The 24,447-nt window shown below is 43.3% G+C and overlaps 2 protein-coding genes across 6 annotated transcripts in view; one reads left to right on the forward strand and one right to left on the reverse strand.

Moving 5' to 3' along the window:
* SPATA31F3 (SPATA31 subfamily F member 3) overlaps window positions 1–4,251 on the reverse strand; it is a 73,874-nt gene extending 69,623 nt beyond the window's left edge. Inside the window, exon 1 of the transcript XR_007518654.1 lies at window positions 4,069–4,251. The gene's annotated coding sequence lies outside the window, so the exon portion shown is untranslated. The remainder of the gene's footprint in view (window positions 1–4,068) is intronic.
* The window catches only part of PHF24 (PHD finger protein 24), a 141,122-nt gene that overhangs the window by 100,082 nt on the left and 16,593 nt on the right, over window positions 1–24,447 (forward strand). For 3 of the 5 annotated variants that reach the window (XR_007518653.1, XM_049895768.1, XM_049895770.1), the window contains exons 1-3: window positions 4,382–4,547; window positions 17,944–18,325; window positions 18,978–19,163. Coding sequence is in view for 4 of the 5 variants with exons in the window: in XM_049895768.1 (XP_049751725.1) it covers window positions 17,948–18,325; window positions 18,978–19,163 (564 nt within the window). In the remaining variant the exon portion in view is untranslated. Of the gene's footprint in view, window positions 1–4,381; window positions 4,548–17,943; window positions 18,326–18,977; window positions 19,164–24,447 lie in introns of those variants that run through there. The other 2 variants (XM_049895769.1, XM_049895771.1) reach the window with 2 other exon arrangements.

Below are 24,447 nucleotides of genomic sequence, written 5' to 3' on the forward strand. Positions count from 1 at the left end.
ACAGAATAAGAGACTGGAGTCATGCAGTGTGAGAAAGACTCAACCAGCCACTGCTGGCTATGCAGATGAAGGAAGGGGTCCACAAGCCAAAGGATGCAGGTAGCTTCTAGAAGATGGAAAAGGAATGGATTCCATACCAGAACCTCCAGAAGGAATGCAGCCCTACCAACAACTTGATTTTAGCCCCGTAAGACTCATTTTGGACATCTGACTTCTAGAAATAGTAAAATAATAAATCAATGTTTATTTAAGCCACTAAGTATGTGACACTTGTTACGGTAACAATAGAAAACTAATATAGCTGGGAAAGAATCTGCCTACAAACTCACTCAGGTTGTTGAAAGAATTCATTTCCTTGCAGCTGTAAGACTGAAAGAAACCCTGGTGGCATAGTGGTTAAGTGCTACGGCTGCCAACCAAAGGGTCAGCAGTTTGAATCCACCAGGCGCTCCTTGGAAACTCTATGGGGCAGTTCTACTCTGTCCTATAGGGTCGCTATGAGTCAGAATCGACCCAATGGCACTGGGTTTGGTTTTTGATTTGGTAAGACTGAAGGCCTTAGATTCTTGTCAGTTTCCAGCTGGAGGCTGCCTTTAGCTACCAAAGGCTTCCTTGACCTGATAAAAAGCATCTACAAAAAGCCTACAGCTAACATCATACTTAACATTGAAGAGCTAAATGCTTCCCCTTTGACTGGATGTCTGCTCTCACTACTCCTATTAAATATCATGCTGGGAATCCGAGCCAGGGCAATAAGCAACTATAAAGCATACAGATTATAAATAAATAAAACTGTCTCTATTCTCAGACAGCATGATTGTCTGCATAGAAAATGCAAAGTAATCTACAAGAAAGCTCCTAGAACAAATAAGTGAGTTTAGCAAGGTCACAGGATGAGAGAGTAATATAAAAAATAATTCTATTTCTGTATACTAGCAACAAATATCAGATATTGAAATTATAAACATTGTACCTTTTACAATAGTGCCAGAAAAAAACATGAAATAAAAAAATGAAATAATTAGGCATAAATATAAAACGTGCATGATCTATACTAAAAACTATATAACAATAAAAAAATCAGAGGAGACCTATATAAATGGAGGGATACACCATGAATTTTCCTCAAGCTAAAGATTTAATGCAAAATGGTACAGCTGCTGTGGAAAACAGTTTAGCAGTTCCTCAAAAAGTTGAATATAGAACTACCATAAAACAAACAAAAAAAAAACCTGCTGCTGTTGAGCCAATTTCAACTCATAGTGACCACAGGGTTTCCAAGAAGTGGCTGGTGGATTCGAACTGCTGACCTTTTTGTCTTAGCAGCCATAGCTCTTGACCACTGTGCCACCACGGGTCCAGAGCTATGATTCAGCAATTCCACTGCTAGGTATACACCCAAGAGACTTCAAAGCAGTGACACAAACAGACACGTATATACAAATGTTCATTGCAGCATTATTGAGTATTCACAATACCCAAAAGGTGCAAACAACCTAAATATCCATCAACAGGTGAATGGGTAAACAGAATGTGGTACATACATACGATGGAATATTACTCAGCTATAAAGAGAGATGCAAGTAAACATAAAGTAAAGGGAAAAGCAAGTAAAATTTTGCTGAAGATCATTCAAAAGCAACTGCAGCAGTATATCGACAGGGAACTGCCAAAAATTCAAGATGGATTCAGAAAAGGACATGGAACCAGGGATATCATTGCTGATATCAGATCCATCTTGGCCAAAAGCAGAGGATACCAGAAAGATGTTCACCTGTGTTTTATTAACTATGCAAAGACATTTGACTGTATGGACCATAACAAATTATGGACAAGATTTCTAAGAACGGGAATTCCAGAACACTTACACGTAATTGTGCTCATGTGGAACCTGTACATAGATCAAGAGGCAGTCATTTGAACAGAACAAGAGGATATTTCGTGGTTTAAAGTCAGGAAAAGTGTGTGTCAGGGTTGTATCCTTTCACCATACTTATTCAATCTGTATGCTTAGCAAATAATCCAAGAAGCTGGACTATACGAAGAAGAACATGGCATCAGGATTGGAGGAAGACTTATTAACAACCTGTGTTATGCAGATGGCACAGCCTTGCTTGCTGAAAGTGATGAGGACTTGAAGCACTTACTGATGAAGATCAAAGACCACAGCCTTCAGTATGGATCACACCTCAACATAAAGAAAACAAAAATCCCCACAACTGGACCAGTAAACAACATCATGATAAATGGAGAAAAGACTGAAGTTGCCAAAGATTTCATTTTACTTGGATCCACAATCAACAACCATGGAAGCAGCAGTCAAAAAGGCAAAAGACACACTGCATTGGGCAAATCTGCCTCAAAAGGCCTCTTTAAAGAGTTGAAAAGCAAACATGTCACCTTGAAGACTAAGGTGCACCTGACCCAAGCCATGGTGTTTTCAACTGCATCATATGCATATGAAAGCTGGACAATGAATAAGAAAGACCAAAGAAGAATTGACACCTTTGAATTGTAGTGTTGGTAAAGAATATTGAATATACCACGGACTGCCAAAAAAATGAACAAATCTGTCTTGGAAGAAGTACAACCAGAATGCTCCTTAGAAGTAAGGACAGCGAGACTGTGTCTTACATACATACTTTGGATATGTTGTCAGGAGGGATCACTCCCTAGAGATGGACATCATGCTTAGTATAGTACAGGGTCATTGGAAAAGAGGAAGACCCTCAACAAGATGGACTGACACAGTGGCTGCAACAATGGGCTCAAGCAAAACAACGACTGTAAGGATGGCACAGGACTGGGCAGTGTTTCGTTCTGTTGTGCACAGGGTCACTATCAGTGAGAACCAACTCGACAGCACCTAACAACAAGTTCAAAGGAGTACACTACCATGGTTAGGAGACAGGGGTTGGAAGTCAGAATACCTGTATTCCAATCTCACCCTCAGCATATCTTAGTTATGTGCCCTTAGGCAAATTATTTAACCTCTCTGCACCTCTTCATCTGCAAAATATAGAAACTAACATACAGTACCTCAAAGGGATGGTGTGAAAATCAATGACTTAATATATGTAAAGCGTTTAAAATATCTAGCACTTTATGTTTAAAAGTGATAGCAGTATATAGTACCACACAAAAAATACCAAACCCGTTGCTGTCGAGCCAATTCTGATTCATAGTGACCCTATAGGATACACTGGAACTGCCCCATAGGGTTTCCAAGGAGCAGCTGGTGGATTCCAACTGCTGACTTTTTGATTAGCAGTCATAGCACTTAACCACTGCACCATCAGAGCTTTAGTATACGATATTATAGTTTCCTTATATTCCCTTTTGGTAAGTCCCATGATTAATCAGTCTGTTTCCCCCACAGCACTCAGCACTTAGCACAGTAAGTAACAAATACCAGAGGCTCAAAACATGACATAAATTGCACCTGAGATATAGAAATTGAACGTACAAGGAAATTAAGGTATGTTAAAAATGTAAATACAATTACTTTAAATAAAAGGGTTCTCAGCATATCGTTTGTATATCTTCAGTTATTGCTTTATAATTCATTGTAAGGCGCTTTATGACTTCTTGATATTCTTTTTCTCGCCCTCTTCAAAGCATCTAGTTTGGTGTAATGCACGTTATAGCCCTGAGAACCGCTGGCCTCCTAACAAGCTCACTGTTTAAATAGTCTGAGGGACGAGGTTGCTGCAACAAAAAGTGGGTTACATTAGGATACAGTTTGGCTGCTGGGGATGGAAGACCAATAGTTTAATAGAGCACAGGGAGGATGGGGACATACAAATGCTGTTTGAAGGTCAGTGGGATACTGCAAAGGTGGGCGCCCCAGGGACCTTGGGCAGCAGGGCCTGGTGGGGGAACGGAAGTAGGGCCCTGGCCGGGGCGGCTGAGAGATAATTCTCGCGCCCCCCCCGCCCCCACCAGCAGATGCCGGCGGCAGGACCCACCGGACCCCCACCCTTGCCTTGCCGCGGGCAGAAGCTGTGAGCGGCCGCGGCCCCCTGCGGCGCCCCCCTCCCGGGCCACCTCCCCGGGACCGACACTGACCTTGCCGCGGGCAGCCCGGCTGGCGCAGTCCCCCCGCCGCAGTGCCGGGCGCTGGCGGAGGACGCCCATTGGCACCTGAGCGGAAGGCTCGCGTGAGTCGACCGCCGAGTCCCGGCCGGGCCGCCGCCAACCCGCGGTCCCTCGGCACCTCGCTCTCCCGCGCCGGCGGTCCCCCAAGCGGGGAGGGGCAGGCGCGCGCCAAGCCGCCCGCGGAGGCGTCTGGCGCGGGCGCACGCGCCGCAGTAGCTGGCGGCGGGGGGCGGGGAAGGTGGGTGTGCTGCGGGAGCGCGCCCCGCCGCCGCCGCCGCCGCCGCCGCTGCCGCCTCAGCCCGTCGCCTCAACCTGCCGCTCCGCCCGCGCCGCCTGCCCCCGGCGTTGGGCCCCAGGACGCCGGCCCGCCGAGCGGCCAAGGGCGGCGCGGGGCCTGCGGTGTAGAGCCCGCCAGCCCCGGAACTGTGTCCCGCACCCGGACGGTCCCGGTAAGCGGGGGCGGGGGCGGGGGTGGCGGGCACCCTAAGGGGCGGGGCTGCGGGCGGCCCTCCGGGGACTCTGAGGTGTTTGTGTGGGAGCCGCCCCCAAGGTGCCCCTGTGTTGGAGAATGATTCTAAGTGTCTGCTGCCTCTGGCCCCTCGAGAGAGTTCCTGAGGAGGCGTGGAGAGTCGCCCCCATAGAGCACCCCTGTGTGAATGGAGCCTCCCCAGGGCTCTCTCCGTTTGCTCCCATGGGTCCCCCAGTATAACTACGGAGCCGAAAGGGTGGTTTATGGACTTGACTCTACGGAAGACCTTTGGGGAACATAGGGAAGCATCAGGGAGCCTGCGCGGTGGAGACGGACCCCCCCCCCACCACCACCGAAAAGACCTCTTACATAAAAGAGGACCCTACACTGTGCCCTAGAACTGCCTGAAAGGAACGTCTGACTGGGGAGGGGGATCCTGCATGGGTTCCTGTGCTAGGAGTGACTTCCCATACACCAGAAGGACTTTGGTCATTACCCCCTGTAGGGCTCAGTGTGCTCTCACATGTGTCCCCCCAGCATAGGCAAGAGGAAAGGGCCCTTTGGGGCTACCGCCTTTGTCCATTGCCTCCCATTAGGGTTTCTTTTCATCATGGTGGCCCAGTTGGCTCCAAGTTGGATTAGTGCACGCAGAAAATGCTGTGAGAGCACAGGGTCCAAGGGAGGGTGAGGACCAGTGAGGCCTCTGAAGCAAAGAGAGATTTGAGGCCCTGAGCTTGACCATCCAGAAGGAAGCAGTAAGATAAAGTGGAATAACTGAGTCTGGCAGGTCATGGAAGAGAAAGTCCTTTGAAGGAAGGGAGAAGGGGATATGTAGGATTATTGAGCACCAGAGTGCCAGCCACTAAATACTAGGTATGTTTAAACATCTCATATAACCTTTACAACAGCCTTGTGCAATTACCCCTTTTAAGCATTAGGAACCTGAGATTCAGAGAGGTTAAGTAATCTGCCCAAGATCACAAAGCTTAGAATCATGAAAACTGTTTTGGGGATTTTATTTGGGAAAATATTAAGGAGAGACAGAGGCAAGGGTGTATGTTTTTTAGTAAGTTGCGATACGGTGCCAAGCACAGGGCTTTGCAAGTAGAATATGCTCAGTAGATGTGATGATTAAACACGTGCCTTAGGACAAGGGATTGAGAGTGCTGCAGGAGCTGATTTCCACTGAATCCCCAGATTTCGGGGTGTGGCTTCCTTGCTTAGCAGCCCAACTGTAATGATGCTTTGGTGTGGAACTCGACCTAACTGGGCCTGGGGAAGGGCTCTGGATGTGGTTTCTGACCAGGACTTGCTCCGGGGAACTAGAGGGAGGCTTCAGGGGATGCAGTGTCCTGAGACCACACTCCTTGCTGCAGAGTCCTTGAAGGAAGAAAGGCAGGATCACACTGTTTTGAGGGAAGAAAGGCAGGATCACAGCAGACATTGGTCCTCAGATACCACTCAGGAGGCTTTTGCCCAACAGTGTCCCTGCATAAGAAGGAATAGGTTGGTAAAGGTGTCGAGCCAAGGAAGGCTTATTGGGAATCATTTGCCTGGGGAGTACAAAGGGTTAGCGCCTGATATGAAGATGTATCTTCTGATAAGCTTCGGCTTGCCCCCTTATCTCTGCCAGCACTTTCATTCTAGCTGAATCCCAAGGATGTGACTTTGGGTTCAAGGATAGACCCTTGTTTCTTGTTGTCCAAAACGGAGTGATGAGGGAGTTAAGCAATGGAATTCACCAGAGAGCCATTCTGAGAGGGTTTTTCTGTTCCTCTTTGCTTCTACCACACAGCCAATCCAGTGATATCCTTCTCTAATAGAGTGGCTTCCTTGGGCTCCTAGGTTTACATACTGAGAAGAGAGACCAAGCTAGTGAAATAACAGAACAAGCTGTTTTACCAGTTCTTAGATTTTTTTTTTTTAACTCTATGATGGCTGTCTGAAGCATGGGTGTGGTACCTTATGCGCAGCTCAAAGAAGTAAACTCTGAAAGAGGTTTATATTAAGCACCTCTCCATTACAAAGTTGTTTATAATAACTGTCAGTTCAAACCCCTGTCATTAGTTTAACAGATCAAAATAATTGGATATTTTTAAGAAAATCAGAAGAAGCAAACCTTCAAATATGGTCTTTCCTCCAACTCAGAGATTTTTCATTGGAGCTTTATTTGTAAATTGGTGCTTTCGCTGAGTACTCTTGGTTTCACACCCACTTATGACCCTGGAAAAATCACTTGATAGATCCAGATGCTCCCCAGACCTTGGACCTTGGATATAACCTCCTCAGTGTCCAGCATTGGGTGAACATTAAGATTACAAAAATCCTAAGACTAATATCTAACTCCCCTTCTTACAAAAATGAGTCTGCAAATTGAATCATTCTAGAATGACCCTAAAGGATATGACCAAGTGGCCCTTAATCTTCTCAAAAACGCTCTCCAAAGAGAAATAAAAGGGAAGAAGATGGCTCACCTCAATTTCATATAAGTGTATCCAAATGTGTCTGGATTTTACTGTCTGGACTTCTCAGCCTTTGATCGTCCATGTATTCTCTGACCACATTCAGAGGGTTTTCTTCTTCCTGCATTTGCCGTATTTTTTTGATAGTGCTTCTTTTTCCTCAAGCATGATTAGTAGGAACTTTCCAATCCCATTTCCTGCACTCCTCACATTTTTTTCCAGCACACCTGTTCCTAAGTGGATCTTATTCATGCAAATTGTTCCCTTTCTTTTTAGCTATAGAATCTATTATCCTCCAGTCCCAAATGGTTCTTTCCAGCAGTGCTGCTTGGTTTCTGCCATCTTCATTTCCCAAATTGATTTATTTATTTCTAATGGGAATATCATTACCCATTCCACTTAATCTTAATGGCCAAGTTCTGACAGGAATTGCTTATCAACTTTGGACTGAGAAACCAAGACCATCAGTGTCCAGCTGGAGATATGATTATTTTTCCCGTTATAACTTCCCACTCCAACTCCATCCTCCCTTTCCAGCAATCCCCTCAGAGACCTGCATGCATTTACTAAGTGCTAACTACTTGCCAGGCACTATGCTAGATAAATGTGAGAGTTCCTTGCCCTTGAGGAGTTCATGTAGAATCAGTCTGCATTTCTCTAATCATTTACTATAAAGAGTAAGAAACATAAGGGGAAAATTACAGCTTTACAATAGTTCTATAGGAATCAATATAGAGTACTCCTTTTCCCAGGTGTTACTGAAAGTCAGCTGCTGTTTTCTGCCGCCTCTGGCAGCCACCCCTGCCATTACCCTACCAAACTTATTTCTACCCACATGCTTTGAGTGAACTGACCATACTCTTGGCTTCCTATAATAACCCAGTCCCTTATACAGTTTACAAAGTCCTTTTACATACATGAACTCTATTTGGTTTTAAGAAATATTTTATCTTACTGGGGTCTTCTCTCTCTCTATCTCTCTGTCTCTCTCTCTTGACCCTCCTAACCAGGCTTATGGGTGTCCCTAGTGATTCACTACAGTCACCATCTACCAGCTCTTTGGCTGTGGAACAGTTTCCTGTCCTGAGGCCAAGCAGTGAACCCATTGTTCGGCCCTGGGACTTATCAGGGGTATCCCTCTTCCTGGCCTCAGAGAATCCAAATCTCTGGGTTGCTGGTTTGGTTTTGTTTTGTTTTTCCTCCCTGAAATCCATATTTGCTTCTAATGAAATATTTTAAGCATACTATCTCAAATCAATTCTTCGGGCTGATGCTGATTCTTCTGTGAGAGCAGGCTCCCTTGCCTCTTTCTGCCGAGCGCCCAGGCAGGCTAGTTCCGTACCATCAGAGCCGTGGTGGGGTCCCCATAGAGCTTCATGCCTTGACAAGTGCTTTTACCTCTTCCTGGAATGCCTTTTCTTTCCGTATCCACTGGGGTAACTCCCACTCATCTTTCAAAATTTAGCTCAAGCAACACCTTTTTTTTTAATCCTCCACTTATGCCCCCTACACATGCACATACTCACACTGCATTCTCACAGGCTAAGTGAGGTTCCATTTTTTTCATTCTGCCAACAGTTTTTAAGCACCTGATCTGTGCCTGATACATAGTAGGCTGCACTCAGCAAATGTCTTCAAATCAACAGACAAGTAAAGGGTAATAATTAAGGTATAATAACTGCCTTAAATGGTGCCGAATCGGTGCTTCAGGGCCCCAGGGCAGAGAACAGAGAGTGTCTCTTCATCTTGCTGAAAAGCTCTGCTTGCTAAGTGCAGTCACACCAGCCAATCGCTAACGGTGTGATGTTCCTTAACTGTTGCTCTGCTTCTGTGGGAAGTCAGCACTGTAGCTTTTAATGAAGACTCAACGCAGTCCCCCAGAGGCCAAAGATCATGCCATAATTTTGTTCTCATGTATATTAGAGCTTCATGGGCTTTCAGTAAGTATTAAGCAACAGCAGGACCTCCCTCACACCTCATCCTCTTGAGCTGAGGCCAGGAAGACAGTTTTACTCAACCCCAAAAGGGCCCTGTGCAGCAGAGATGACTGTGTCTTTCTGGGCTGACTGAAGCCAGTGCTGGTGTGCAAGATAAACAGGTAAATGGAGGAAGACAGAGAAGCACCCAGGTTGAGCTCTCCCAGGGTCTACAGAGGTGGAAACTAAGAATAGTGCGTAGGCTACTGCCAGGCAAACAGAATGGCTGGCTAGGACCAGGGGCCAAGAGCACTGTACTGAGACGCTAGATTCCTAAAGCAACAACCAGCCACCAGGGCGTAGCCAGACCACTTGGAGCTTGAATTTCCTCAAAGAGCAGGAGTCCCATGGAGAGCTGCTTGTTAGGTAACTAGCAGAGGGTAAGGGCACTTTTTTGGGGGGGGGGATGGTTTTTGTTAGGGTCTCCGGGTTGATGTTGATCTGCACAGTGAGCTCAGCATCTGTGTTGTGCATTCTACATTTTTATACAGCCCCTGGTTCTGCTGGTTTTCCATACCCTTGTAGTTGATCACCTTATATGTTAGGAGTGTGGCTTTCCCTGAGGATCTCACACACGCCATTAGGCAAATGCTTCCAGGCACCAATGGTCAAACACCCTGAAAATTTTCACCCTTATGTACAAATGCTGCTCGGTGCTGAATTTTTCCAGCTCAAACCCAGGACAGAGGACATGCATTTTCAAGCTTCTACTCTTGCCTCTAGAGCATCTGTTCTCCTGTGAGCCAGGCCACAGTGCCACAGGACATAATATAGGGGATTGCTGACTTTCCTGGGGATCTTGTTAAAATGAAGATTCTGATTCAATATATCCCGGATGGAAATGCAAATTCTCAGCAGTGGGGGTCAAACCAAAAAGGTTTGAAGCCCTGTTTGTTTGTTTTTTTTTTTATGGCTGTGATGCAATCTCCTCCCTCCTCCCACCACTTTGCCCTTATAAATAATCCCACTGCATTACAAGCAGGTGCTCTGCGGAGAATAGGTGTGTCTTGCACACACATTCCAGGCTGCCTACGTATGTCTTACTGCCTGACATATACATCTAGACAGCCTTTTTTACCCAAAGAAAAATTCTGTTTTCATTTCCTCCAGTTCATATAATCAGAGTGCCTATTATACCTTATACCCTACTGTTAACACCACCTGCTCCTGCCCTGCCCCTTGAGTTTTGTTCCAAACCTGCCCTTGTGGTTAGGTGCCATGGAGTCAGTTCCAACTCATAGCAACCCTATGTGCAACAGAATGAAACACTGCCTGGTCGTGTGCCATCCTCACAGTCATTGCTGTGTTTGAGCCCATTGTTGTGACTGTGTCAGTGCCTCTCATTGAGGGTCTTCCTCTTTTTTTGCTGACCCTCTACTCTACCAAGCATGATGCCCTTCTCAAGGGACTGGTCCCTCTTGATAACATGTCCAGGTACCTGAGACAAGTCTCACTATCCTCGTTTCTAAGGTCCTGTACTTCTTCCAAGAGTGATTTGTTTGTTCTTTCGACAGTCCATGGTGTATTCAGTATTCATTGCCAACACCATAATTCAAAGACATCAATTCTTCTGTCCTTATTATTCATTGTCCACCTTTCACATGCATATAAGGTGATTGAAAATACCATGGCTTCAGTCAGGTGCACCTTAGTCCCTAAAGTGACATCTTTGTTTTTTAACACTTTGAAGAGGTCTTTTGCAGCAGATTTGCCCAGTGCAATACATCATTTGATTTCTTGACTCCTGCTTCCATAGGCATTGATTGTGGATCCAGGTAAAATGAAATTCTTGACAACTTCAATATTGTCTCTTTATCATGATGATGTTGCATATTGGTGCAGTCATGAAGATTTTTGTTTTCTTTATGTTGAGGTGTAATCCAGACTAGAGGCTGTATGTAGTCTTTGATCTTCATCAGTAAGTGCTTCAAGTCCTCTTCATTTTCAGCAAGCAAGGTTGTGTCATCTACATATTGCAGGTTATTAATGAATCTCCCTCCAATCCTGAAGCCGAATTCTTCTTCACATAGTTCAGCTTCTCAGATTATTTGCTCAGCATACATATTCAATAAGTAAGGTGAAAGGATAGAACCCTGACGTATAACTTTCCTGATTTTAAACACCTTTTCTGATTCTCTTGACAGTCACATCATTCTTGGTACGACATCTTTTAATCCCTTTTTTTCATCCTTGTTAGGGAGGCAGAAAACTCAAATTCCACTCATGGCAAAAGAAGTAATCATTAATTTAATGTGTGGCACCTTTGTGACTTGATTTTCTTTTAACTCACTCTTTTTCCTAGGTCTGCTCCCGGCATGTTGGAGAGGCCAGGTTTTTCTTACCAGGCATTTGTTTTTGTTGCTCTGTATTTGTTCAAGTTACAGGGATAATTCCTTGATTTTGACCCTTTCTTCTATTTGTATGTGTGCATTTATTGATATAGATTGACCTCTGAGCACTGCTTTAGCTGTGTCCCAAAGGTTCTGATAGGAAGTGTTTTCATTCTCATTGAATTCTATAAATTTCTTTATTCCATCCTTAATTTCTTCTGTAACCCAGTTGTTTTCAAGCAGGGTATCGTTCACTTTCCAAGTGTTTGATTTCTTTTCCCTGCTTTTTCTGTTATTGATTTCCACTTTTATGGCCTTACGGTCAGAGAAGATGCTTTGTAATATTTCAGTGTTTTGGATTCTGTTAATACTTGCTTTATGACCTAATTTGTGGTCTATTCTAGGGAATGTTCCGTAGTCTATTCTAGGGAAAAGAAACTACTTGGCTGCTGTTGGGTGGAGTGTTCTGTGTATGTCTATGAGGTCAAGTTGGTTGATTGTGGCATTTAGATCTTCTGTGTCTTTACTGAGCTGCTTTCAGGATGTTCCAGGCATTTGTTTTTACCCATCGCTAATTACTACCACTTGTTTCTCTAGAAATTACAGCTGATCTTAATTACTCAAACGCCCTCAGTGCACCTCCTGGCTATTTGAGCACAACTGCCTTTAATCAAGGTGTCTTTGTGTACAAGTTTGATCCTCTCCTCCATTAAGTATTAAGGGTTTTTGCCTTATTTGCAAAGCCGAATTCTGTTGTATCCTCACAATTTATTTTCAAAATCAAAGTCTTGTCAATTCAAAATGACATGGGAGTCTTGTTGGATTGTGATGTTTTCCTATTAATGGTTCTACTGTATGTCTTCTGCCCTGAGAGGCATGAAGTGACCTAGAAAATTGAGCCAGGTCAGGTAAAAGGAACAGTAGTGCTCCCAGAGCCTGTGGTTGGGGCTGGGGAGTGGCTTTTGTTTTTTGTTTGATGGTTTTTTGGTTTATTTGTTTGTTTGTTTTGCTGGTGGACATCAGCTTCAGTCTTCATCGAAATTTTAAAGACAAACTCCCCAAATCATTGCAGTGACATCATTAACAATTCAGATAACTTAATACCAACACCACCCAAACCCACTGCCATCGAGTCGATTCCAACTTATAGCGACCCTATCTTAATAGCGATTCTTATTATCATTACAAAGAACAATGGTTGTAGCAGGACTACAGTGTATTGGGAGGTGCTTTTTTTATGGTATGGTTACTTTGCTGATACACTTTTAATGAGTTCACTTATAGAGTAACTCTCCTAATTGGCTGATCTTTGTTCAGTAACTTTTATTATGTGATCTGCAAACGCTGGTAAGAGCCACATGCATACCATTAATTTTTCCCAATGAATCATTCCTGAAAAAATGAATTTAGTATGTTTATTCCAGGTGTCTAAATAAGTTTTTCAACTTTTTTTTTTCAACTTGTGCCCTCTTTCTGAGAAACACACAAGTGATGACTATCCCCTAAAATTCTGAAAAATTTGTTGTTGGTTGGCCTTGAATCAGTTCTGACTCAAGGTGACCCCATGTGAGCAGAATAGAAATGCTCCATAGGGTTTTCAACGCTGTGACCTTTCCGAAGCAGATCTCCAGGCCTGTCTCCAAGGCACCTCTGGGTGTGTTCGAACCACCAAGCTTTCTGCTAGTAGTGGAGAGTTTTCCTGTTTGCTTCACCCAGGGACCTCAAGAGCTAGTTGTTATTGTTGTTGTTAGGTGCCATAGAGTTGGTTCCAACTCATAGCGACCCTATGCTGCTGCATGCTCACAGTCATTGTTAACGCTTGAGCCCATTATTGCAGCCACTGTTTCAGTTCATCTGGCTGAAGGTCGTCCTCTTTTTTGCTGACCCTCTGCTTTACCAATTATGGTGTCCTTCTCCAGGGACTGACCCCTTCTGATAACTTGTCCCTACTGTATATCCCCCAAAACCAAGAAGATAAGGTCAAGCTATGCTGTTTTGTAGTCTTCTTACCAAAAGAAGGTGATGACTTTTAATACTGTATATATAATTGATATGCTTTTTCAATCTATTCATTTCTTCCCCTTCTCCTGGAGTTCCTGATGTGTACGCCCCACCTGTCCTGCGATACAGTGGATTTACCATTTGAGAATCATTGCTCTAGTTTTGCGTTCTGTTGGATTCAGTCACTTTTTGTTTTCTTTTCACCCCAACCACTTTTACATGTACAATTCCGTGACACTAATTGCATTCACCATGTTGTGCAACCATCACCACTATCCATTTCCAGACTTTTTCATCACCTTTAACAGAAACGCATTCATTGTCCAATAAGCAATAACTCCCTTAACCACTAACGAACTTTTGTCTCTATGCATTTGCCGATTCTAGATATTTCGGATCATATGATATTTGTCCTTTTGTGTCTCACTTATTTTATTCAGCATAATTTCAAGGTTCATCCATGTTATAGCATGTATTAGGACTTCATTTCTCTTTATGGCTGAATAATATTCCATTTTGCTTATCCATTTCCCTGTTGATGAACATTTAGATTGGTTCCACACTGGCTATTGTGAATAGTGCTGCAGTGAAGATTGGTGTACAAGTATCTGTGTCCCTGCTTTCAAGTCTTTTGGGTATATACCTAGGAGTGGAATTGTTGATTCATATGGTAAATCTATGTGGAACTTTTTGAGGAACTGCCAATGGCACAGAACTTCATCTGTGCCATTTTATAATCCCACCAACAATGGATGAGTGTTCCAATTTTCTCCACGTCCTCAACAACACTTTTTATTTTTCCTTTTTCTAATAATAGCCATCCTAATGGGGGTGAAGTGGTGTCTCACTGTGTTTTTGATTTGCATTTCCCTAATGACTAATAAGATTGAGCATCTCTTCTTATGGTTATTGGCCATTTGTATATCTTCTTCGGTGTCATGTCTATTCAAGTCCTTTGTCCATTTTTTGATTGAGTTGTTTATCTTTTTGTTGTCTCTCTGTTTTTATAGCACGAATATATCACAAATTATTCAGTAATTCCCCTACTGGTGTTTTTCCACCCTTTTATCATTCTAAACAATGCTTCAATAAATATTCTTTTACATATGCCCACAGGTCAAATCGATTTGTATTTACCCTTACAGTATACAGAGCCACAACATAAAATATACTTCTTTCTCTGGATCACAGTCAAAAAAAAATTGAAAAACACACCACCTGAGGTTTCTGAGGGAAATCTTATGGTCCTGAAGAATTTGTAATTGCTCATAAGAAAGATACGCAGTCACGAGTTGTGTGTCAGTTTTGCATTCTCCCTCTTGGCGTGCCTGTTCCCTCTCACTATAAGGTGAGGATTTGCTTTTTCACCTAACCATAGAGTTACAGCTGGTGCTCATGAGGCATCTGGGGACCATAGGTCCAGCCTCTTACTTCAAGAACCATCTGAGTCCATGCACACATGCACACGCATGCGCGCACGCGCGCGCACACACACACACACACACACACACTCCCTCCCCCATGCCTAGCCTAGATACCTTGATTAGGTCACATGGACTTTTAAAAGAATTTAAAGGAGAACATGAACATCCCAGTTGTTTAAGACTATATGCTCCAAACACACTCATTAACAGATAGGGAAACTGAAGTCCAAAGCAGTAACGCAACATGTTCTGGGTCACAGAATGGCAGATCCAGAATTAAACAAGTCACCAAGTTGTCAACCCTAAATTTTTAAAAATTATATACTATAAAAAAATATGATGTAGGAAAATTAGAAAATATAGATTAACAAAAATATGAAAAGTATACACATGCATTTTCTCTTACAAAAATGAGATCATAACATGGACATTTTTTAACTTGCCTTTTTCATTAATATGTTCATATATTTTGAACATCTGTACATATCAATAAATATACATCTGCCCCAATATTTTCATGTTGTTTAGTCTTCATCATATCATAATTTAACCATTCCCCTATTGTCTGATTTTTGTTTTCAACTGGGGGGAAAAGGATTTTTTTTTAACACAATCATATTAATTACTAAGGGATGAACACTTTAAATAATGATTTCCTGAATTTGCTCAATAAATCTTTCCCAAGTAAGCTTCCTTTGCCACTTCCCTGTTAGAGATTTATTTAAAGTAAATATCTCTTTGTCAATAATTTTACAAACAAAGGGATGGTGAAGGGTGACCCCAGGGAAGAGGTCTTTCCTTTCATATCAGTTTACAAATTCAAGAATACAAGTTTCCTTGGTAACAATTAATGACAGGGCTAATACCCAGGCAGGGTAGGAATTTGCACCACTGTGGTGCATACAAGAGATGTTTCTGGCCGAATAGATGTTTTTCGTTGGTGTTTTCACTGAGTAAATAGGAAAGATCTGTCACCAGATAGTATGTGTGTTAAGATTTTGTACTTCACATTTAATTAATAGGAAAAGCAATTTCTTAAAAAAAAATTTTTTTAATTTATTTTTATTTTAAGCACCTATTTATTATCACGCATCTATTCTGTGCCAGACACATTGCTAGGCACTGGAGATGGATGCCATGCAGGGCAAAAACAATCTAGTAGGTAATCACGCGATCAAATATGTAATGTCAACCAGTTGCTCTAAACCAGAACAGCATGGTGCTGTAGCAGTGACTTCCCTGAGGAAGTTATATTTGAGCTGAGCTCTAACAAATGAGTGGCACAAATTGAGTGGGGAGGAATGTTTAGTGGTCCTAAAAAGAGAGTAAACATGGCAAATAGAGACTGAAAGGCCAGTGTGATTGGAACACAGAGTGAAAAGGGGAGCCAGATCATGCAGGGCCTCATTGACCATGGTAAAGAGATTGATTTGGGGAACCTTATCCTGAAAGCTGTAGGAAGCCATTGAAAAGTTTTAATAAAGGGAAAACATGACACCTGAATGTCCTTGTCCTGGGGACATCTTTAATTCAGTATGTTCAAAGTCCAGTTTAATTGTCCCTCTTCCTTATTTCCCAATTTCTGTAAATGGCACTACCATTCTTCTAGTCAGTTTAAAACCACCTTCTTTCCTATTACCCTTGATCCAATCAGCTATCAATTTATTCCTCAATTTCTCTAATTCTGTTTCCATGGTATCAGATACACTCAGTATCATTCCTGCTGCCACTTTTTCAGTTTAAAGCATCTATCTCTTGCCTAGGGTATTATAATAGCCTTCTAATTGGTCCTACTTCTACCTGTGTCACCATTCCCCCAGACAGAGGATAACTTACCTATCCTTCAAGGCTCAGTTGACTTCCAGTAGTATGGTCTCACCTTTCCTTAGATACTCCCAGCACTTTAACTGTTTTTTGAATTCTGATATTAAGTAGCTTAAGTGTTAAGACTCTGTCCTTCCTGTCTTCTATTCCCTGTAATGAGTTATTAGTGCCTTGCACATAGTGCTGTTCAATAAGCCTTGAATAGAATGGATTGAGAAAGCGAGGCCAAAATGGACTCTGCTCCACTTTACTTACAACAAGCATTCCCAGCTGACTGCCACTAAGGCCCTTCAGGCTAGGAAGTAGCAGATCTGCTTTGCATTGTGCCATGTCATGCTCTCACTGTAGTGCTATACCCTGGTGCAACAGAGGAAGGGCAGGGACTAAGTTACTTTTTAAGCTGTAGAGGACATGGACCTTTCTTTAACAACTGAGAAAATTAAAGCAGAAAATATGAGAATGACAAAATTGAAGCCTTAGAAGTGTGAGAAGTACCTTGCCCAAGCCCCAGTGCTGTCGAGTTGATTCTGACTCATAGTGACTCTATAGGTCAGAGTAGAACTGCCCCATAGAGTTTCCAAGGAGCGCCTGGCGGATTTGAACTGCCAACCCTTTGGTTAGCAGCCATAGCACTTAACCGCTATGCCACCAGGGTTTCTGAGAAGTACCTTAATGCTCATAATAGGCCAGGTGATCTGTGACAAACAGACCCATAAAGAGGCATTGCTACTAATTAGAGGGGGCAAAGGTGTGTTCATGACATTGACCATGTGGTTGGGGTGGCAGAGTGTCCTGACTGTGTACTTCAGGAATCCTCTGAGTGCAGAAATTCATTTGAAGAAGATAATCCCTGAATGGATTGTGCACAGCACTTACTGGAGGAGCTTTCCTTTACTCACAGGGTCTGAAATGTGCTGCCCCAGGCTTGCGTTGCACCTTGGATCTTCTTATGCCACAGAGGAGACACTTGGGCTGTGAATTCTCCAACTGTCTCATAATAGCAGAGGCCTAGGACCTCGACCAAATTGGCTTTAAGATAGGAAAGAATACAGAGAAACCATTTCACATTTGTAGAGTGCCTATTATCTGAAGTTGTCCTCATGACAGTCTCGTGAGTGGGCTGGGCACATAGCTTTCGTTTCATAGCTAAAAAAACCAGTCTCAGGGCCATCAGAACTAGAACCAAGGTCTTCTGACTCCTTACCAAGTGCTTTTTCTACTCCACTATGCTACTGAGTTCCAGAGGCGCGAGAAACTACATGTAATAACACTTTTCACTTGGATGAACGGTTGAATTGATTGGCCTAACATGCTCAACCATTGGCTGAGAGTCTGTGGCCCTCTGCTTTTTGCCCACAGAGCCATGGGGGTGTTGATGTCCAAGCGGCAAACAGTGGAGCAGGTGCAGAAGGTGAGCCTGGCTGTGTCTGCCTTCAAGGATGGGCTACGGGACAGGCCTTCCCTCCGACGCACGGGTGAGCCACCAGGGTCCCACCGTGGCACTGTAGAGGGCACTGTCCAGGAGGTGCAAGAGGAGAAAGAAGCAGAGGCAGGCACCCCAGTGCCCCAGGAAGAGAGCAGAGTCAACCGTGCAGCTTGGGAGCGGCTCCGAGATGGGCGTGGAATGGAGCCTGAGGAGTTTGACAGGACCAGTCGTTTCACACCCCCTGCCTTCATACGCCCCACCCGGAATCTGGATGATGACAAGCCTCCGAATATCTGCCTGGATCCCAGAGAGCCTGTGAGTGCCCAGTGAAGGCAGAATCTTTAAGTCTTAGACCTTTTGAGGATCAGGGAGCAGGACAGGGAGGGCTAGGTATGATTGAGGTGAGACCAGAATGACCAAGCTGAGTCCAGAACAGCCTTTGAATTTCTTCCACAAGAATAAAAACACTAGTTATACCCTAGGTTACTCTTAGTGAAAGACTTAGGTGGAGGGTGATAGGGAATGACCCTGCAGCAGGTCTTCTGCCAACCCTCCCACCCAGGGGTTCTCAACCATGGATAATTCTACCCCCTGTAGAAGCATTTGGGAATTTGGGAGGGGGCAGTTTGGAAAGTCACAATGACTAAGGCTAGCTGTTGGTATTTAGTGCCAGGAAAACCAGAGATACTGAATGTCCTGCAATGTCTAAGATAATCTCTCACAACAAATTGTTCTTTCCAAAGTGCCAGTAGCATCTCTGTTGAAAAACATGGTCCGGAATCCTGAGCAGCGGGAAGAGCCTTCTGGTTTTTGTCCTGTATTACTTTAACACTGTCTGCAGCTGGGGCTGTTCCTGTCAGCAGCTCCAGGAAGACTTAGCCCCATGTGGGAAGCTCTGTGCTTGGTGGCCGTAGGATCTTGCTGCCTGCTCTTGCAAATCCTCACCTACCCTGCTGTCTTTCCACAGGTTGTCAACGATGAGATGTGTGATGTCTGTGAGGTCTGGACAGCTGAGAGCCTCTTCCCATGCAGGGTCTGTACCAGGGTTTTCCATGATGGTTGCCTGCGCCGCATGGGCTACATCCAGGGAGACAGCCCAGCAGAAGTGACTGAGATGGCCCACACGGAAACGGGCTGGAGCTGCCACTACTGTGTGAGCAGGGACTTAAGGGGCAGTGGGCTGCTACACAGCAGGGGACCTGGCACTTTCCTTGAAGACCCAGTCTTGGAACATTTGTTTTTAGATAGTGACCTAGAGAGTTTTCTTAATAGTAGATACAAAGATATAGGACAGGATTTTTCAACCTCAGCACTATCCACATTTGGGGCTGGACACTTCTTTGTTATGAATCTGTGTATGCTGTAGGATGTATAGCAGCATCCCTGACTTCTACTTTCTAGATGCCGGTATCACCCCCATCCCATTGTGACCATCATAAATGTCTCCAGACATTACCAAATGTGTCCTGGGAGACAGAATCACCCCCAGTTAAAAACCACTGAGCTAGAGGATTGAATGGATAGGACGAGACCTAATTACTAAAAAGTAATTCTGCTTGGAACGGTGCTTTTTCTAATAGTTGGTAGTTGTCATTCATTGTATTCATCTGAAAAACTAACTTGAAATCCTAACCAGCTTGCTTCCAATAAAGATAGATTTTATGACAGGAAAACTTCTTAGTCCTGAGATCCTTACTTGGCCTACCACTTGACTCTTAAGAGCACTTGTTTTTCATATCTGAAATGATCTTTTTGTGAATTAAATAGCAAAGACTGTTGATTCAGAACTCTAAATTACGTATGAAATGCCTTCCAATTTTTAATGGACAGTCTAAGGTTTCCACTGAAAGTCAGATTCCTATCCATTTCTCACCACATCTGAATAGAGTTCATAGTTTTGCCTTATTGATCTGTTGTCCTAAAGATACCTTCGTTATTCACTTATTTCAGAGTAAGGAGAATCTGCTGATCTGCCTCTTTGTACTGCCTAGAAAAGGACAAGGTTGTGCCACTTTCTAACAATGAATTCTTTATTCATGGCTTTGCCATAAAATGAAGTTTAGACAAAAAAAAAAAAAAAAAAAACCAAACCCATTGCCATCAGGTTGATTCTGACTCTTGAAGTATAAAACCAGTATATTTTCAGGCACTCAAACACCTTCCCCCATGGCAGGCCTGCTCTATAGACCATCTTCTCCAGTACAACTCACCACCCCTCCAAATGCCAGCCTTTTGCTCACAGCAAATCTGCTTTGAGGTATTCTGATGTGGAACCGAGTTGAAGGTGTCTCCTTCCTAAACCCAAGAAATACACTGTACCCTTCCCAGCTTTCTGTCGTTACTACCTACCATCATTACTACCACTCTGATGTTGTTGTTAGGTGCCATTGGGTCGATTTTTGACTCATAGTGACCCCATATGACAAAGTAAAACTGTCCCCATGGGGTTTTATAGGCTGTAAACTTTACAGAAGCAGGTAGCCAGGTATGTCTTCCTGTTGTTGTTAGGTGCTATCAAGTCAGTACCAACTCTTAGTTACCCTGTGTACAACAAAACAAAACACTGCCTGGTCCTGTGCCATCCTGACAATTGTGACTATGGTTGAGCCCTTTATTACATCCAGTGTGTCAGTCCACTTCGTTGAGGGTCTTCCTCTTTTTATCTGACCCTCTACCAAGAATGCTGTCCTTCTCTGGGGACTGGTCCCTCCTGTAACACGTACAAAGTACGGGAGATAAAGTCTCGCCATCCTCGCTTCTTTTTTTTTTTCTTCTTTTTAATAATATTGTGTTTTAGGTGAAACTTTACACAGAAAATTAGATCCCCATTTAACAATTTTTATACAAATGTTCTGTGACATTGGTTACATTTTCAGAAATGTGTCAGGATTCTCATAATTTCCATTGTGTTTGTTCTGTTTCCATTGATCTAGCTTCCCTTGCCCTCCTTGCCTTCTCATCTTTGCTTTTGGCTAAATGTTGACAGTTTGGTCTCATATAGTTGATTGTTTAAGGAAGCACCTTACTCATGGTTGATATTATTTATTTTATAAGCCAATTTATTATTTGGCTGAAAGGTGACCTCCAGGAGTAGCTTTAGTGCCAAGTTCAAAGGGTATCTTAGGGCGATAGTCTCAGGGTTCCAGTTGGTCTGGACTTTTTAGAAATATGAATTTTGTTCTACATTTTTTCTCCCATTCTATCCAGGATCTTCTATTGAGCCCCTGGTCGATACTGGTAGCAGGGAACCATCTAGTCCTTCTGGTCTCAGGTTAGAAGAGGCCCTGTTTCATGTGGGCTATTAGTCCTGTGAACTAGTTTTTTCTTTGAGTCTTTGGTTTCCTTCATTCTCTTTTGCTCCAGACTGAGTAGAGACCATTAGTTGTATCTTAGCTGGCTGCTCGCAAGCTTTTAAAGCCCCCCACACTACTCACCAAACTAGGGTTTAGAACATTATCTTTATGAACTATATTATGCCAATTGACTAAGCTGTTCCATAAGACTATGGTCCTAAGCCTTTTTTTTTTTTTAATAATTTTTTTTGGACTTTAAGTGAAAGTTTACAAATCAAGTCAGTCTCTCCCATATAAATTCTCCCATATAAAGTATACCTTACTGCATACTTCCAGTTATTCTCCCCCTAATGAGACAGCCCACTCACTCCTTCCAGTGTCTCTTTTCATGACCATTTGCCAGCTTCTAACCCCCTCTACCCTCCCATCTCCCCTCCAGACAGGAGATGCCAACATAATCTCAAGTGTCCACCTGATGCAGGTAGCTCACTCCTTATCAGCATCTCTCTCCAACCCATGGTCCAGTCCAATCCATGTCTGACGAGTTGGCTTCGGGAGTGGTTCCTGTGCTGGGCCTACAGAAGGTTTGGAGACCATGATCGCCAGGGTCCTTCTAGTCTCAGTCAGACCATTAAGTCTGGTCTTATGAGAATTTGGGGTCTGCATCTCACTATTCTCCCGCTCCCTCAGGGGTTCTCTGTTATGTTCCCTGTCAGAGCAGTCATCGGTTGTGGCCGGGTACCATCTAGTTCTTCTGGTCTCAGAATGATGTAGTCTCTAGTTCATGTAGCCCTTTCTGTCTCTTGGGCTCGTAATTACCTTGTGTCTGTGGTGTTCTTCATTCTCCTTTGATCCAGGTGGGTTGAGACTCATTGATGCATCTTAGATGGCCACTTGCTAGCATTTAAGACCCCAGATGCCACACTTCAAAGTGGGATGCAGAATGTTTTCTTGATAGATTTTATTTTGCCAATTGACTTAGATGTCCCCTGAAACCATGGTCCCCAAACCCCTGCCCCTGCTTCGCTGACCTTCAAAGCATTCAGTTTATTCATGAAACATCATTGCTTTTGGTTTAGTCCGGTTGTGCTGACCTCCCCTGTATTGTGTGTTGTCCTTCCCTTCACCTAAAGTAGTTCTTATCTACTATCTAATTATTAAATATCCCTTTCCCGCCCTCCCTCCCTCCCCCGTCTTGTAATCACAAAAGAACGTGTTCTTCTCAGTTTAAACTGTTTCTCAAGGTCTTCTAATAGTAGTATTATACAATATTTGTCCTTCTGCAGCTGACTAATTTCACTCAGCATAATGCCTTCCAGATTCCTCCATGTTATGAAATGTTTCACAGATTCATCACTGTTCTTTATCGATGCGTAGTATTCCATCGTGTGACTATACCATAATTTATTTATCCATTGATCCATTGATGGGCACGTTGGTTGCTTCCATCTTTTTGCTATTATAAACAGTGCTGCAGTGAACATGGGTCACCATGCTCGCTTCTAAGGAGCATTCTGGCTGTACTTCTTCAAAGACAGATTTGTGTGTTCTTCTGGCAATCCATGGCATATTCAATATTCATTGCCATACCATAATTCAAAGTCATCAGTTCTTCTTCAGTCTTCCTCATTTATCGCCCAGATTTTACACGCATAGGAGGCGATTGAAACTACCATGGCTTGGGTCAGGCGCAACTTAGTCCTCAAAGTAGCATCTTTGCTTTTATAACACTTTAAAGAGGTCTTTCGCAGCAGATTTGCCCAATGCAATACATTGTTTGATTTCTTGACTGCTGCTTCCATGTGCATTGATTGTGGATCCAAGTAAAATGAAATCCTTGACAACTTCAGTATTTTCTCTGTTTATAATGATGTTGCTTATTGGTCCGGTTGTGAGGATTTTTGTTATCTTTATGTAGACGTGTAACCCATACTGAAGGGCGTAGTCTTTGATCTTCATCAGTAACTGCTTCAAGTCCTCTTTGCTTTCAGCAAGCAAAGTTGTGTCATCTGCATATTGCAGATTGTTAACGAGTCTTCCTCTAATCCTGATGTCACATTCTTCTTCATATAGGCTGGCTTCTCGGATTATTTGCCTAGGATACAGATTGCATATGTACGGTGAAAGGATACAACCCTGACGCACACCTTTCCTGACTTTAAACCACGCAGTATCCCCTTGTTCTGTTCCAACAACTGCCTCTTGATCCATGTATAGGTTCCTCATGAGCACAGTTAAGTGTTCTGGAATTCCCATTCTTTGCAATGTTATCCATAATTTTTTATGATCCACACAGTCAAATGTCTTTGCATAGTCAGTAAAACACAGGTAAACGTCTTTCTGGGATTCTCTGCTTGCAGCCAAGATCCGTCTGACATCAGCAGTGATATCCCTCCTACCAAGTCCTCTTCTGAATCCAGCTTGAATTTCTGGTAGTTGCCTGTTGATATACTGCTGCAAATGTTTTTGAATGATCTTCAGCAAAATTTTACTTCTGTGTGATATTAATGATATTGTTCAGAATTTCCACATTCTATTGGATAACCTTTCTTTGGGATGGACACAAATATGGATCTCTTCTTGTCAGTTGGCCAGGTAGCTGTCTTCCAGATTTCTTGTCATAGAAGAATGAGCACTTTACCAGTGTTTGTATCCATTTGTTGAAACATCTCAATTGGTAGTCCATCAATTCCTGGAGGCTTTTTTTTTTTTTTTTGCCAATGCCTTCAGTGCAGCTTAGCCTTTTTCCTTCAATACCATCACTTCTTGATCAGATGCTACCTCCTGAAATGGCTGAACATCAACCAATTCTTTTTGGTACAGTGACTGTATATTCCTTCCATCTTCTTTTAATGCTTCCTGTCGTTATTAGGTGCTGTTGAGTAAGTTTCAACTCGTAGTGACCCTATGTACAACAGAATGAAAAACTGCATACTCTCGCACCATCCTTGTGATGGTTGTTATGCTTGAGCCCATTGTTGCAGTCACTGTGTCAGTCCATCTCATTGAAGGTCTTCCTCTTTATTGCTGACCCTCCACTTTACCAAGCATGATGTCCTTCTCCAGGGACTGGTCCCTCCTGATAACATGTCCAAAGTATGTGAGATGAATGCTTCCTGCATTGTTGAACATTTTGCCCATAGA

Source organism: Elephas maximus, chromosome 9 (genome assembly GCF_024166365.1).
Source record: "Elephas maximus indicus isolate mEleMax1 chromosome 9, mEleMax1 primary haplotype, whole genome shotgun sequence".
Classification (NCBI taxonomy): domain Eukaryota; kingdom Metazoa; phylum Chordata; class Mammalia; order Proboscidea; family Elephantidae; genus Elephas; species Elephas maximus.